Raw genomic sequence first — 15,808 nt, forward strand, 5'->3', positions numbered from 1 at the left:
TGATTTTTGTTGTTTCGAATAGTTTTTACATCGAAGGGCTGACGAAAGGCTAGTTCGTAAATTGTTTGATAGGAGCAAGTAATATACGTTACATCAGGTTAGTAATGAATTTAATTAAATGTCTTGATCGAGTGCACGCGTGTGATTAGCTTCGAAAAAATTGATTTGGAGCAGAAATACAACAAATTGGTTTATATGTCGAACGTTTTATAAAACACTCAGATTCGTTTGAATTTCATCGTATAAGATATAACATTGTGTTATACAGTGTACTATAAAAGACAACAGACATCGTGCGAAAAACATTTTTCAAGAATTTTTCTAAGAATCCCACTGTTTCAGATTCTGTTAAGTTTGTCCATTTTGAAATATCAACACTCTTCTCTAACTTCTTTTTATACTTTCTGCTATGTTCCGATGAATTATTATGTACAATTAAGTCAAGGATTATGTCTGATGGAATTTTAGATATTTAAATATCGATGTACGTATTGAGAAAAACAATTGTGTTTCATTATTTTTTTTAACTTTTTACTTTCGTTTTGCTCTCCATTTCAGGATATATTAAACAAGATCAATACTTACACAAACAGCGAAAAGCAATCAACAAGCATATTCACCACTCGCAATCGAAACCAGTGAAATAATTAAATCAATAGACGATCCTATATTTAACTTAAATTTTCGAACTTGTTAATATCAGTGGAAAATATTTCCCCGACGATTGCATGCTGTTTATCTTGTTTAGTATATCTCGAAATGTGTAAAAATAATCATCTACGAGAAGTAGCTATTCCCTCCAAATCAATTAATGTTTCTCTGTCTTTAATATTTCACAGAATAATTACACTGTACACTCGAAAATATTTGCTGTAAAAAAGAAGGAAAAAAAAGAGGGAAGAAAAAATACTATTGCAAGGAATTAACATACAAACGAAAATACAAAACTCGAACTTTCAGAAATCTAAATAATAAAAATTCAATTAAAAAAATCCTGATTTCCTTGCATATAGCAGAAATTTTTATATTTCTCCGAAAGTTGCAAACGAGTGCGCTTCGTCGTCTCCCTCGCTCCTCAGGTAACATGCGACAGATCTACGGAAGAAGATCCTCGAACATCGAGGTACAGATTGCTCTCGATTACACCCTCTCGGCATGCAGAGTCTCCACGAACATCTTCCGTGAACCGTCATTAAAATCCAAAAAAAAAAAAAAAAAAAAAAAATGAAGAAAAAGAAATAAAAAAAAGAAGGATAGAAAGGGAGATCACACAAACGCCGCGTATCGATAACAGCGTAGTTAACGCGGTCTCAAATGCAATGTACAGTTCTCAAAAAAATGTTCGAGCGGAAACATGCATGAAAGGGTGCGCATCGAATTGATAGTAATCATTCATGTAGAATGATTCCCGGAGGGGTTCGGATGATCTGGTCGGTAAAATCGGTTCTGGTTGGCAACTCCGTTGGTCGCGATCATCGTCTGTTTCACGATAAAGAGTTAGATTACAAAAAATGAAAAAAATCAAAGAAAAATGTGAAAACATGGAAACTAGATACAAAGGTGAAGAAAAAAAAAACAACGGAACGTTAAATGTTTAAAACGGGTATTCGAGAGAGCCAGTTAATTAATAGATAAAAAATATATATAAAGAAAGAAGTAACAAAGAAACGAATAGAGTAATAAGAACAAGATCGCTAGTTGCCGAAAATACGGTTCGTAAAAATTGGGAAGAAGAGTATGTGTCGATTAACGGGACTACAAAGGAGCGGATGGTGCTTACCAAAAACGGGCAGGAGCCTGGGTCAAGTTGTTTGGATGGATACATCTTCTCTCTCTCTCTCTCTCTCCCTTTTTCTCTATACCTCTTTCTGTACGAGTCTCTCCACTCTTGGTACGTAACTTTTTTTTTTTTCTCGAAATATATATATGCACGTATGTACACATAACATAATGTATGTACACTCTGCGCATCGTGTTTGCTATACATAGAGATTTGTATGCTATACGCGGCAATAGGTTACAATCTATATCGATTGCAAACAGAAGATTTGCGTGAACGAGACACGCGACAATCTTAAACATTTTTCTCTTTTAATCGTCGTTTCGCGATTGCAGTAAAAAAGAAAAAGAAAAAAATATGAAAATATAGGCAAAATATCGATGGTTCACCGTGATATTTCCCCATCGATTGTTTTATGTCGATCGGATGCTACACTCCTTGATCCTTCGAGGATTGGATCCAGATCAAATCGACGAACGAGAAAGGAATTTGAGAGACATTTTTCATACGGAGCAGAGCGACTCCAGTGGAATATTTCTCAGCTTTCGTTCGATGATTGTTACAAGTTGAATTGATCTACAAACCGACGATAATTGAACAGTGCAAACGAGCGGCATTGGTTTGATAATACGTAGCTTTCTTTACCTTTAAATTGCACTGTATATTTATACGTGAAGTTTTGATATAAAATTGTGGATCATCAATGACATATCAAAGATATTTCTGGTCCTCCTAGTCCATCTTTTTTCCAACAAAATCTCCAACGATATTCATACATCTCACGTTCATCATTAACGACGCACAGTTCACAAAATTAAACTGTTATATGCTTCATCATTAAGAATAATAAAAAACACTCAAATATATCAAAGGATTAAAATATCAATTCTATAACATATCTGCATATATCCACACATCATTCCTTGCATACGGACCAACGTAATAAGAATAGCCAAAAAAGAAGCTACGATTACAAATTCATTTTTTATATATGTTTTTTTTTTTTAAATGAAAAATCCGCTGTTGCTCGTTCTAAAATTCAACTCTCTTTCGTTTTCACGTCGTTCGATTTGACGCGGATCAGAGGCGCTCGTTCCACGAAACACGAGGCCGGTTTCTAAAAGGAGGTAGCAACAATAAAAGTACAGCAGAAGCCAGAAACGTGGTCGCGCAAAGTACTACAGAATTAGTTTCTTCCAGGGAGGCTGGATCGATGGGAACGTATAAATAACGGTAGAACTCGCGCAGAACAGCGCGTATTTACAGCTAACCATACCTGTGTCACATTTTTCATTGTCACATTCAATGCAGAGAATTCATTGTGACAAGACTAATAGTAGCGTTTTAATAATACAATAATAATTATTATTTGCCACCACTATTATATAATATTATCCAACAAGATAATAATTTGTTATTATCCTAAGACAAACTGTTTGAAAATAACTATAGTGCATTGCGAGACCTCGTTCTAAGGAATACCGAGATATTTGATTATCTCTTTTTCTCGTGTGTTCAATTCTCGTCGAAATTGCTTATTTTTCACAAAGTATTTCATCTCTTTTTTTTTTTGTATTAAACACGCCTAGCTTTATTTAACAAGGTGAGATACAGGGTAGCTAATGTCTTGTTAAGCACACAAGCTCAGCGACATCGTTTATAAGAGACCAATATACAGTTGAAGACTAACATTACCTACAAAATCCTGTGTGTGTATACTCTTTGAATCTTGATATATTTTGTCAAACCTCCCTTCTCGTCTTAACGATGAGAAAGAAAAAGAAAAAGATCGCTTTAGTTTCATCGTCTTATTTTTCTCTCGTTCACGCTAGTTTCTCTTTCACTCTATCCTATCACACGCACTCTTTCTCACTTTTTCTCACTTGCAGAATCTTTGTCTGGTCGATTTTTCACGGAAATCGCCGCCAACGTGAGAAATCATTATTGTCTCCAAGAGAGAACCAAATATATGTATGTAATATGGAACAAGACTACATATGGGTGTACAGAATGTCAAACGCAATATGAAGTATCATTTATTATACTACGAGCTGCGCGATCGTGTTCACGATTTATTCGATTCAATAATTTCGTTCCATATCTCCTCTCTTAATAACGAATAATAATAAAACGTTTACAACGCTTGACTTTATCAGTTTCTAAACTAAAATAATTCCACAATAATCGTTTTGTAAAATAACATTCTATATATGACGGCGTCACCTTTAAATGTAGCTTTAAAGGGTTAATTATATAAATGAATGAAAATAAACGAGGCTTCACAAATCCAATAAATCGAGAAATAAAAAATTATAAAAAAAAGTTGACAAAATCGTAGCACGGAACTTCGAACCATCGTCAAGAACAAAGAATCTGAACTATCGTGATCACGACATCGCGGCAAAAATCGGTGCACGAGCGTTCTACCACTCGTCGGTCATAAATCTACATCCGCTTGATCTATGCAACGTATTTTCTCTCTCTCTCTCTCTCTCTCTCTTCCTCTTTCTCTCGCTACGAACTAGAAATTGAGCACACAAACATTGATCTGGGAGCTCGTACGCAGTCGATCGTCATTAAAAATCGACGTCCATTCACCGAGTCTTTACTTCTTTTTCGATCCTCCCTTATCAACCTAACAAAATTGATCGACTCGATTCATATTCCCATCTTGATCGACTCATATTTTATTGAAATATCATTCTTCGTTCGTCGCTATATCTTCGTTCTACATTTTACATTCTTGAGGGACGAGCTAGAAGAAAAGACTGATCGATTCGCGGCGAATGCGACTTTTCTCTTCGATAAAACACGATCTTTTTCATCTATTTTTCATCCTTGTGTTTCTGTGTACGCGTTTCTGTGTATGTCAGTGGTGTAAGTGTGAACAGGTTGTGTATACGTATCTAAAATGTTAATTAACGCTAATTAATCTGAACTCGCTGGGGGAATCGTTACTTTCTTCTCTATCTCCCGTATATTAATATGTACGTGTATATGTATATATATATATATTATTTATATATACATACATATGTCAATAATACATTTATATATTATTTATATATGCATACATATGTTAATAATAATAATATATATATATATTTATATCTATACATATATAAATGGAGCGTGTTCCTTGTGAATATGATTACGTTTTTGCTTTATTCGTATATAATTATCATCGTTATCGTTACAATAAAACGACCACTATTGTAAATCGATTGATTACCTTGCGTATATTTTATTTCTTTCTCTCTGTCTCTTTCGCATTTAGCGAGTACAATGTGTCTATGCTCACTCCAATCTTTTCGAAGAAGCGGCGTTTAAACCTCATGTCGAGGTACGAATAAGCTCTCTTCTCATTATTCTCTCATTTTGTTCTTTTCTTCTCTTTTTTTTTTAAACCTCTTCTTCTTCTCTCGCGCTGTCGCGATAGACCATATTCTATTTCCGGATGCAGTGTCCGGCGTTGATTTCAGAGCACGGTTACATGATTACGGACACAATGCGTATCTGAACACGTCATTACGCTTCGCTTTTTCTCATTTCTCATTTCCTCTCATTCAACTCTCTCACACTCTTCTCTCATGTAGGTACATTCTCTCGCGTAAATGATGTAAAAGACATAATCGAAAAAAAAGAAAAAAAGAAAGGAAGAAAAAAGAAATCATAGTAATATCTAATAAATGTCGTACACGTCGTTTCCAACCTCTTTTTTGTTCCATTATTTATTTTCTTTCCCTACTAAAAATTCCGACACGCACGACATATTTCGCTCTCTCTCTCTCTCTCTCTCGCTCTCAAAATTGAAAAGTGGTCGGGCTATACAACTACAAGAAAAAATTACATCGGAATCGCCTAACGCTATTAAGAAGAGCCTTTTATGCTTCCGACATTAATCAATTAATATAATTCATCGTAATTATGTTATATATATGTATACATATATATATATATATATATATATATGTGCAAAAAAGGCTGTTTCGCGACGGTGCACAAGCGGTCGCGTCCTCCAAGTCAACTCACCATCATCGTACTGTATAAGATATATCATGATTCTCTGAAAATGAAATACCGTTATCCAATAAAACAGAAAATGTATACGAAATGCAGAAAGGAAAGCGTGTTAAAGTCACGCATTTCGCAGAGCAAGTGATACGTTCAGACTAAAAGTAAGTCAGATTCGGAGGTCGCGTCGCGCTTGATGTGAAGGCCCGAAGACTTAGCGTCGGATCTCGCCTTTAAACCATCTCTCAACTTTCCCTTTCAAAAAATAGAAATACAAATTGATCGGTACATTCTATATCGTATACAAAAAAAAAAAGAAGGAAAAAGGAAAAGAAAAGAAGAAGAAGACTATGTATATATATGTATATATATAAAAAAAAAAAAAAAAAAAACGACAGAAAAACACGAAGGTCGATGCCGTGACCGGCAATTGTAGGACGCAAGTGGCACGGTCGTCGCGCGTCTTACCCTATGAATTTTCATCACGCATCATCATCGCTATCATCGCTGGTAGTCCATTCTGAAACTATCGAGTTGGTCCGATCCTTAGCCAAGTCTTGATCAGGACTCGCGCTACCCTGGCGTCCGTACGCACTTTTCTCCAATGTAAATCTCGTGTTCCGTGTGTGTATGATCGTGGTGGTTGTGGTATTGGTGGTAATCGTGGCTGTAATGGTCGTTGTGATGAGTAATGCGTGTACGTGTAACGATCTCCCTGATCTCGCGTCTCTCCTTCGTTTCTTCGTGGTCGGTGGCTCAGTACGGGTTGTACTTGGTGCGCTCGGATTTGAATTTGCCGCTCTCGGTGGGCCCGGGTGCGCCAGGGCTACGTAGCCTCGGCGTGAACTTGTGCGACCGGTGAACGCCGGTTGTCTGGACCGGAAGAGCGGATGCAGCCGCACCAGCAGCGCCACCTAGCAATTCCGTGAGTCCGCCGAGGGCGGTGAGGCTAGATAGGGCGTTGAGGGCGCCTGGCTTGCTTAGCAGCTGAGCCAAGGGAATGGCGCTGGCCAAGGGAGAGGCAGTGGTAGTGGTAGTAGAGGGAGAAGCACTGGCCCCGGATGCCCCGGGAGTGGTACCGCTGCCAGGGGTTTGGGTATTTTGGGCCTCTAGGTTAGCTTTCTGCAGTTCAACACTGGGGAAAAGACACAAAATGTAAAAAGGTCAGGGTGGGAACGTTCCTCTCGTATAAAAACAGTTTTATGTAGTTTTATGTAAGTATATGGGCGCGTGTGTTATGTTTGCGTGTGGCTACTTTCGTGTTTCACACACACACATATATATATATATATATATATATATTTATATATATATATATGCGTGTACAGCGGTGCTCGATTAAATTACAATTAAATCAAGGATCAGATTGCAAAGCTCGCGATGCGGGTGACGATTTTGTTTCGTACGGGAGAACTCGAGATTTCCTCGACAGAGGGAAAGAATAGACTTAGCGAAAACAAGTGAGAGGACAAACGAGAATCAATGTAAAAGACACGGTAATTGAGTGGAGCAAATCTGCACGTTTCTTGGGCATAATTTTTCTTATACCAATTGACGTTTAGATAGACTCAAATAGATCAAGTGTAGGGAAAGTGTCGAACGAATATAGCAAAACTCTTATTATTTTATGGGAAAGTTTCATTCCAATATATAGGAATATAACCGCTATTTTCACTTATTCCAACTATGTCTATTCGCTGTGTTTGTCGATAGGTTTAATTTACACTCGACAGTTCGAACAGTACAGGGAGTATAAGCGGATTTTGGGTCGTTTGAATTTAGGCGAAACTATTGGAATTTAAGCGAGCACTACTGTACGTGTTTCCTTTTGTCGGACAGTGTTTCGATAAACGATCAGATGAAAAGAAAGAAATATACAGAAAGGAAGAGTCGCAGCGACGTGTACACGAGAAACAGAGGCTAGGAAATGAAAAGAGGCGAATCATGGCGATGTGTGAGATATAGTAAAATGAAAATAATAAGACGGGTCCGCTAAAAGAACAGAGTTGTTATATCGATTAAACAGAAATAGATCGAAAGAGTGACAAGGTGGTGTGGACGCTAAGTGTGATGTATGTCAGGCGAGAAAAGAAAGAAAGAAAGAAAGAAAGAAAAAAGAAAATAGAGAATAGAAAGAAAAGAAAGACTTCGAGTCGCAAGGTTTTCAACAGGCTTTACAGAAAGAGAGAGTTATGCCACAGGTGTGTTCTATGGAGCGTGATACTCTCACGTACACCGGCTACGTGGTTGTTCGTGGGGGGGTGGGGGAGACTTTTCCGTCGTCGGGACGCGTTTTATCGGTCTCGAGACACCGTGCACCGACGAACCATCGGCATCTGTCTGTATCGTTTTTCATCCAACGACATACAGCCGTCACGTTTCGTCGATCGTACACGATGCAGCCTCTAGGAGCACCGAAAATGGCGTCCCAATGCGGAGGATACGCTGCGAGGAGTTGCCGCCATCGAAAAGGACGTTCGACAGCATTCGTTTCGATCACCACGAAAAATAACAATTTCTCAAAGTTCAATTTCACTTTCGTATCTGGCAAAATTCCTCGATCTCGAAATTTTCAAGAAATTTCTTGTTCCTAGTCGACGAACGCGCAACGTCCTTTTTTCTGACGCAGCACAGAGCCATAGTCCGTTGCATATGACACATAAAAACAGAAGTTCTCCGAATATACAGAGAATACTTGTAAAAAGTAAAAAAAAAAATAAAAAAAAAATAAAAAAAGAAAGAGAGAGAAAGAGATAGAGAGAGCGAGAAAAGAAAAGCAACAAGCGTTCGAACATCGATCAGCATGTAATGACATCGAATTTCTATGAGTCTTTTCAATTTGGTATCGCATCACGGATACTTTAGCAAAGTGGAATGGAACGTAGCATGGCTCTGTGAATCACTGAAAAGCGGAAATCAAACTAAACGGGGCACAGCACTTGCACTCCGCCGCCTACGGGTATATCATCTGTACGGCAACTATGCAGCAGTTTGACCAGTTGCTGGATTTGCTGATCCAGCGAAATCGTAGCCACGATAATTGGCTCGTACGTCACGCGTATACAGGACGAACAGAAAGCGGAATTGAACGCGGCAGAGTGCAGATCTTGGCCGCGGGAATTGTGCTCGGGGGGATGATAAACACGATACGTAATAATCATGACGACCAAGTGGTTGAGCGGGTATTACAAGAAGTAATAATCGGGATATATGACGAATATATTTTTCGGTCGCTATTCAAATGCAGTAGTATAAAAATATATATGAGTGACAATCTGGAATAAAATATAATATGGATTATAATTCGTAAAAAGGGGGAAGAAATAGAATGTGAAGAAGGTTTGTACGATTCGCGTTTTCAAACCGGCTAAATATATATAGATATACAGGACAATCGTGCTTGGTACTCGTGCTATTTTCGAGGTGCGGCAAAAACTGGGGCTGCTTTGGCAATTGCTCGTTTTCCAGAGCGTTTGAATATGCGCTACAGGGACGCGTTTTCAATCGTTTCGAATCTCGTCGACGACTACGTTAGTACACGTTTCTCTATTTTCGTTCAATTTCTCGAAATTTATGAAAAGAATGGAAAGAGATAACAGTCCCATAGCACGATATTATATATTAAATATTGTAAGATCTACGTCCGTGCACGTTCGTTATCTTTTGGTAAAACGCTATGATCAGCGTAGAGGAAACGTACAAATTAGAATATAAAGATGAGACTGCGTGATACTCTTGGCGAAGGCGAATTGCAGAAACAAAAATTGAACGATCCATGATACTGATAATTTTAACAAATAAACGATTAACGATAGTTCGGCGAATAAATTAATAAAATATAATCTACGATAAATATCGAATTTTCCAATATGATTGACGCTATATTCCGTTCGGAAGAACACGTTTTCTCGTGAATATATTACGTTAAACATAGGAGAATATCCGAATTGAATTGAACGCAACATACGGAAAACTTTATCGAATTAAAACAAGTGAATCATAGTTTTCTAAAATCCAGTATGGATTTCCAAATTTCGAATCTGTCATTGTAATCACGTTATTTATTATATACTTAATTATAGATCAATATTCAAACGATTAATCTTATCGAATTAAATATATCTCCATAAAAACACCGTATTACTAGTTCACCAAATAAGAACGAACGACGAGCCTTCGCCAAAAGCGAGTTCGACCGAAAAGAAGCTTTGGATCGTCGTAAACCGAACAACTGGGGTATTTGAAGAAAAAAAAAGATAAAAAAATAAAAAAAAAAAGGAGCTGTAGTGATGCATAACTGCTTTTTGCAGGACTCTTCGGGAGAAGATCGTCTAATTAAAACGGAACGATATATTGCTGGAATCGTTCGACTACGTGTCGTATATCTGTCATCGTGATTGTATACTATATATATTCTTTTTTTTTCTCAAAATCTTTTTTTTTTTTGCTTGAAAGGACAGCCAGCGACAAATGGGAAACAGATGTTGAGCGGAGTTGTGTCTGCAGGATACTCAGGGTACTGGACCTGGAAAGCAGGACCTGGAAACAAAGGATTAAGATCCTCTTCCGTCGTGGCAGACGAAGATATTGTCTTCCGGCGTCTCCGCGTTGACGGCGATCCCTTGGTTCGCGGTTGCTGCGTCGTCTTCACTGGCTATATAATCTTACTTCACTACGAGAATATCTCACCTGTATACGCTAGAGAGACCGAGGTGGCGGTCCACGACACGCGTTGCACGTCACCACGTACCTCCACATCGAGGGATCACCTCGTATCTTAACACTCGTGCAACGTATCCATCTCACATAGAAAACGCTCGTTGCTGCACCGCCACCTCTTTCATGTAACACTTTTCTGGCGTCGACGTGCCGGGAAAACGACGCACTTCCCGACCATAACCTGTCAGCTATGATACGCGACAAAAACCATAGCAACAAACCTATACCTGTGCGTGTACTGATTTTTAACACAAATATAACACAGCGTATATAGAATCTCTGTAAATAGACGGGTAGACCGTGGATCTTTATGCATTTATGGAAAATTCGAAGGAGAACGCGAAATTATCATATACATTAAATTACAAATCACTATAGAAGACGTTGAAACATGATGCATTTTATGTAATTTTCGACGAGCAAGTTATCTATCTAAGTTCCATTTACGTAATCATGCGTTCGCAAAAGTATAGATCCGCAGAAATATCCACAACCTAGCGTTGATTAACGATGATGGCGATAGTTTGCAAGGTCGTTGTAGCCAGCTCGTCGCCGCCAGAGGCAACAGTAACAACAGTAATAAACATGATGGGAGGTGTCGCGATGACGGCAATTCGACTATTCCCTTAGTCTCACTTGATCATCTTCAAGACACCAAGGCTAAGAAAGGTAATTACAGAAGGAACGAGTGTAACACAAGAGAAAAAAAAAAAAAAAAAAAAAAGAAAAAGAAGAAAAAATAGACAGGCGAATCAAAGGGTTTCTCTTTTGTTCTTTTTCTCTTTATGAGGTGTCGACGGGGAAGTTGGGCTTCCATTTTCTCCGTCGTCGAGGGGTATCGTGTAAAAAAAAAATTTCTACACCGGCGACATGTACACATAAGTCAAGATCCGATCCAACGATCGTTTCACGTTGGATCCAGAGAAGGAAAGAAACCAGAAAGTTAAAGAGGTTCGTTGGGGGTGGGGGTGGGGGTTGGTGGTGGTGATGTGTCGCGAGATATCGCAATACGTAGCCGGGACGAGTTCGACATGTACCGATAGGAATAATGGAAGAATTCTTAAACAATGTTCTCTCTCTTGGATCGAGAGAAAGTAAACCGATCTCGTCGAGAGAACGTTGCACGATCGATCGAATGCTATGTATCTATTTGCATATTGGAATATCCTACGAGTAATACGGATTTTTCGATATTGTAGGTACAAGGAACCAAGAATTTGTTGCAATTGATTCGTTGATTGATTTGATGAATTGAGTTGAATAAAGATTGTTTTGTTTAGGAATATATTAGCATAATGCTAGATACTTTACACGTAGAAGCTCACTGCGTAAATTATATAGATAAAAGAAGTTTGAGATTGTTTGAAACAAAGTACTTCTTCTTCAAACGCTCCTTAATAGATCGGTCACTGATTACATTCCTAAATTTTCTACGACAGCGATCCATTCTTCATAAAATTCCTCTTGTTCACAACAAATTCCATTACTCTAAATGCATCTATCGGAAAAGCTGCATTACTTATGGGATTAATCGGGAACCATAAAATATAATGAATATCAAATAACGATCGTCCAACGTTCTTCGTACCTTTCTTTTTTTTTTCGTTTTCTTTTCAAGATGGCAGGCAAGCCAGAGTGATATCTATGCTCCAGTGCCACGGTACTCACCTCATGCTGATGAGATACTGTGCTAGTGCCACAGCGTCCGGATTTCCGGTGATGGTGATCGTACGATCCGTGGCACCACCCTCCCTTTCCTCGCAGTTGCTGATTCTGATCATGGCGCCGGAGATCTGACGGATCTCAGCGATCTTAGTACCACCCTTGCCGATGATACAGCCGATCAGCTCGTTTGGCACGGTCATCTCGTGCGTCTGATTGTTCGCCGCTGGCTGTTGCCTGTTCGTGTTGCTGGTACGTAGCTGACTACCAGCCAGTGCCGCTAATGCTGCCAAAAAACCAGCAACATTTTGTATATTTGCAACGTACATCATTTCTGGACTAAGGTTTAAGGTTTGAGATTTAAGGCATTCGTAGCGTAGATTGACTTTTTACGATTCTTACTTCAACTTGCAATTTCTACGAAATTCTTACGATACCTGACACTCAGTGTATTATCTACAAGCGATTCGATTTTTAAAGCGCCTAGCTTTGTCGAAATGCGAATATTCATTTTCGAAGTTGATGGTTTTATCACGCGATTCCTATAGCGAGCCGCTGAGAAAGCCACTTTCTGATTAATCACGGAAGAACCGTTTTTGCCAAGTTGTCAAGAAAATACTATGTTGTATAGGCTGGAAGAATCTTTCTCCTTTTTCTTTTTTCCTGTATAAGAAAAATTTAGTCCTCACCGTTGTCGAATAAAAGTAATGTAAAATACGTAATATGAGTCGTTTCAGCGTTCAAAGTGCAGTATATTATAATGTTATAAGGTTGCTGTTAGTGTGCGCGCGTAGAAAGTACAGACAACTGAGAGATTTTCTTCTTAGTGACAGAATCTCAGACATGCGTGAAGAGTATGGCTTTGTAGTCTCAGAGTATTTTACTTCTGAGAGATATTGTCGCGCTACAAATACCTTAAGTTCTCTAACCAAGTGCAATTGTTAAATGTAAGAACTGCACTGTTTAGATGGAGTAATAAATAATAAAAATAATAATAATATTATAATTTTTGGCTAATTCTTCTACCGAAGTTCATACGTCGTACGATCACGCGAAGTACTATAATTGTTACGACTATACATGAATCATTATGTACTTTCTATTTTAAAATCTACCACACGTGGTTATAGACCACATGTACATACATTGTCCAATTAGGTGAATAACTGTATGCAAAGTGCACGCGAAACAACGTTTTTAAATTTTCGAAACATAACTATTGCGGTACATCATCATTTTAATCCACGGTATAAAGATTAACATTTTTACATATTTGTTTGGAAGCGTTGAGTTGGCTTGGAGGTCGAAGCTGGTCGTTTTACCGCGGTGAAGTAAGATGTTTGTAAAGTAGTGAGGTTTGCATAGTGACTGCCAAAAGCATGATTTCATTCTATAATATTTTCGAAACCATTGTTGTTTGTAAAATAAAAGTTTGTTGCGTAAGCCTGTAGATTCTCGTACAACACGTTCTACGTACGTAAATAATTCAAGCGATTTCTCGAGCGACTTTTTCAATTTCATACATCGCACAAGCAATTCCATCGAATTTTCAAAATTTAAAATTCTCGAAACACAATAATTCTCAGCCGTATTTGAGCCGCATTCGTATCGATTCGTATTCGTTCAGAAGCTGAATTGATCAACCGCATAAATTAAAAGGTAGAAACAAGTGACGAGCGTGCAAACACTGTATCTTAAATGTACTTAAAATGTCCAATTATTTATGTTATCTGCTTGTGATAAACAAGTTGATAGAACCAATTAATTTGATTTTGGAAAATCGTATTTATCCTAATGAAATTAAGAAATAAGAGAGAGAGAGAGGGTTGAAAAGTTCGGCTCCTGAAACATTCATTTACAAATTGAAAAAAAAAACGAAAAAGCTTGTGCGATTATTACGAATAAATAAATAGTCACGAGCGTTACAGAGTATTGTAATAGAACAACGAGGAATTTTTGACGTACCTGCTGGATTCAATCCACCTGTGTTGGCAGGTGTGGCAAGGCCTCCGAGGCCAAGAGCCGCGAGTCCGGCCAATGGATTGCTACCAAGCTTGCCCATCTGTAACAACGACGAACAAAATCCAACGCTCAACAAAAACATGTGCCGTCGCTCGAACGATTTTTAAAAAGTGCTTTCAGAGGGGTATTATACGAAGACATCGATAAAATATAGATCTAAAAGAAAAAAAAAAAAAAAAAAAGGAAACGATCAATCTGCCTGCTTTCCTCGCGCGTCTCACATTCGAGGATCGTCGATCAAACCAGACGAAACAAGAAAAAAAAGAGAAAGAAGAAATATCAAAATACAACTCTATGACCAGACAATGGGAAGGAATAAAAACAAATTTCATATGAAAACGACTAACGAAAAAAATAAGAAAGAAAATCAAAATGACAAGGTATATCATCGTCATCCTTTGAATAGATAAAACTGTTCGAATTAAATAAGAAGGAAGACAGAGGGAATAAAAGAAGAGATAGAGGAGAAAGTAAAGAATTCTCTCTAGATTAATCCATCATCGTCGATGATCTATCGATCGTTTTGGATTCTACGGTCGTGGCAACCTGCGTGTTTTTTCGCCTGTTCTCATGGTCTCTTCGATGTCGACCAGCAGGATGTCCCGACTTCCTGGGAGCCGATGCAAAAAAATGTCCTTCGTCACCTTTCTCCACACGTTTCCATACTTTTCAATACTTTCACCCTTACTTTCCGTTTGTTTCTTTTCTTTTCCTTTTATCGTCGCTTTGGAAAGCGTCACGCTCTTTCAGGAACACGCATAGTGAAACAACACTCGCATGACAACCACACGCAACAAGGAGCTAAAAACACAGTGAAAATTAATCGAAGGAACGTAATAGAAAAAACGCGCGACGTTCTAACGCCGGATCGATGTTGAGATTCAGACGATGTTTGAATCTCCCGTCTTGGTCAACTTGGTAACGTCAACTTGGTAATCGGGCAGACTGTTTCGAGAACTATTCGACGTGATTATGCAAAGAATAATGGATCCTCGCTCGACGAGTATACTGAATTTCGTGGCAACGAAACTACTTACTGTTGCAAATTGCTACAAACAGAAGGAATTGGTTAAAAAAAAAGAAGAAAGAAAAAAGAAAGAAAAGAGAGACAGAGAAAGAGTTTCTGACTATCGAACGAATAATGATCGATCTATGGAGAACGATGATCGCATGACTCTCTACTTTCGTACGATTCTAAGAATGTTTTAAAACGAAACAAAAATTAAACGAACCCTCTGTAACTTCTCTACAAAATAATTCTGATATAGTAAGAAACAATATACTAGAGAGATTATTAAAGCAGCAATTCGTTCGTTACATTAAACTTAACGATCCTTTCTCGAAAGACTTTTCTCCTCGATATTAACTTCAAAAAGCATCATGGATGTAATTAATTAAACTTTATAAAAGGATTAAAAATGAAATACCTATATCAGCAACTTTTTAATTACATATCGTTACAGAAGGTTGAAGATGAAATTCAACTAAAAAATTTAACTACCGTTCACTACCGGTCATCAAATTATTACGATCGCCTGAAGAAAAAACTGCAGCAGAATTTCTCATACACCGTTAGAAGCATAAAATACTTTTTACAATCCATAAACGCAA

At 38.0% G+C, this 15,808-nt stretch overlaps 1 protein-coding gene across 6 annotated transcripts in view; it reads right to left on the reverse strand.

Moving 5' to 3' along the window:
• Positions 1 to 15,808, reverse strand: part of mub (poly(rC)-binding protein mub) — a 229,576-nt gene that overhangs the window by 7,914 nt on the left and 205,854 nt on the right. For 5 of the 6 annotated variants that reach the window (XM_069122424.1, XM_069122422.1, XM_069122427.1 and 2 more), the window contains 3 exons: positions 14,141 to 14,237; positions 12,182 to 12,461; positions 5,165 to 6,929 (listed from right to left, as the gene is read on the reverse strand). In XM_069122424.1, the coding sequence (XP_068978525.1) occupies positions 6,551 to 6,929; positions 12,182 to 12,461; positions 14,141 to 14,237 (756 nt within the window). In that variant the 3' untranslated portion in view covers positions 5,165 to 6,550. Of the gene's footprint in view, positions 1 to 5,164; positions 6,930 to 12,181; positions 12,462 to 14,140; positions 14,238 to 15,808 lie in introns of those variants that run through there. The other variant, XM_069122428.1, reaches the window with a different exon arrangement.

This window comes from Bombus flavifrons, chromosome 10 (genome assembly GCF_040668555.2).
Source record: "Bombus flavifrons isolate JBK064 chromosome 10, iyBomFlav1_principal, whole genome shotgun sequence".
Taxonomy (NCBI): Eukaryota; Metazoa; Arthropoda; class Insecta; order Hymenoptera; family Apidae; genus Bombus; species Bombus flavifrons.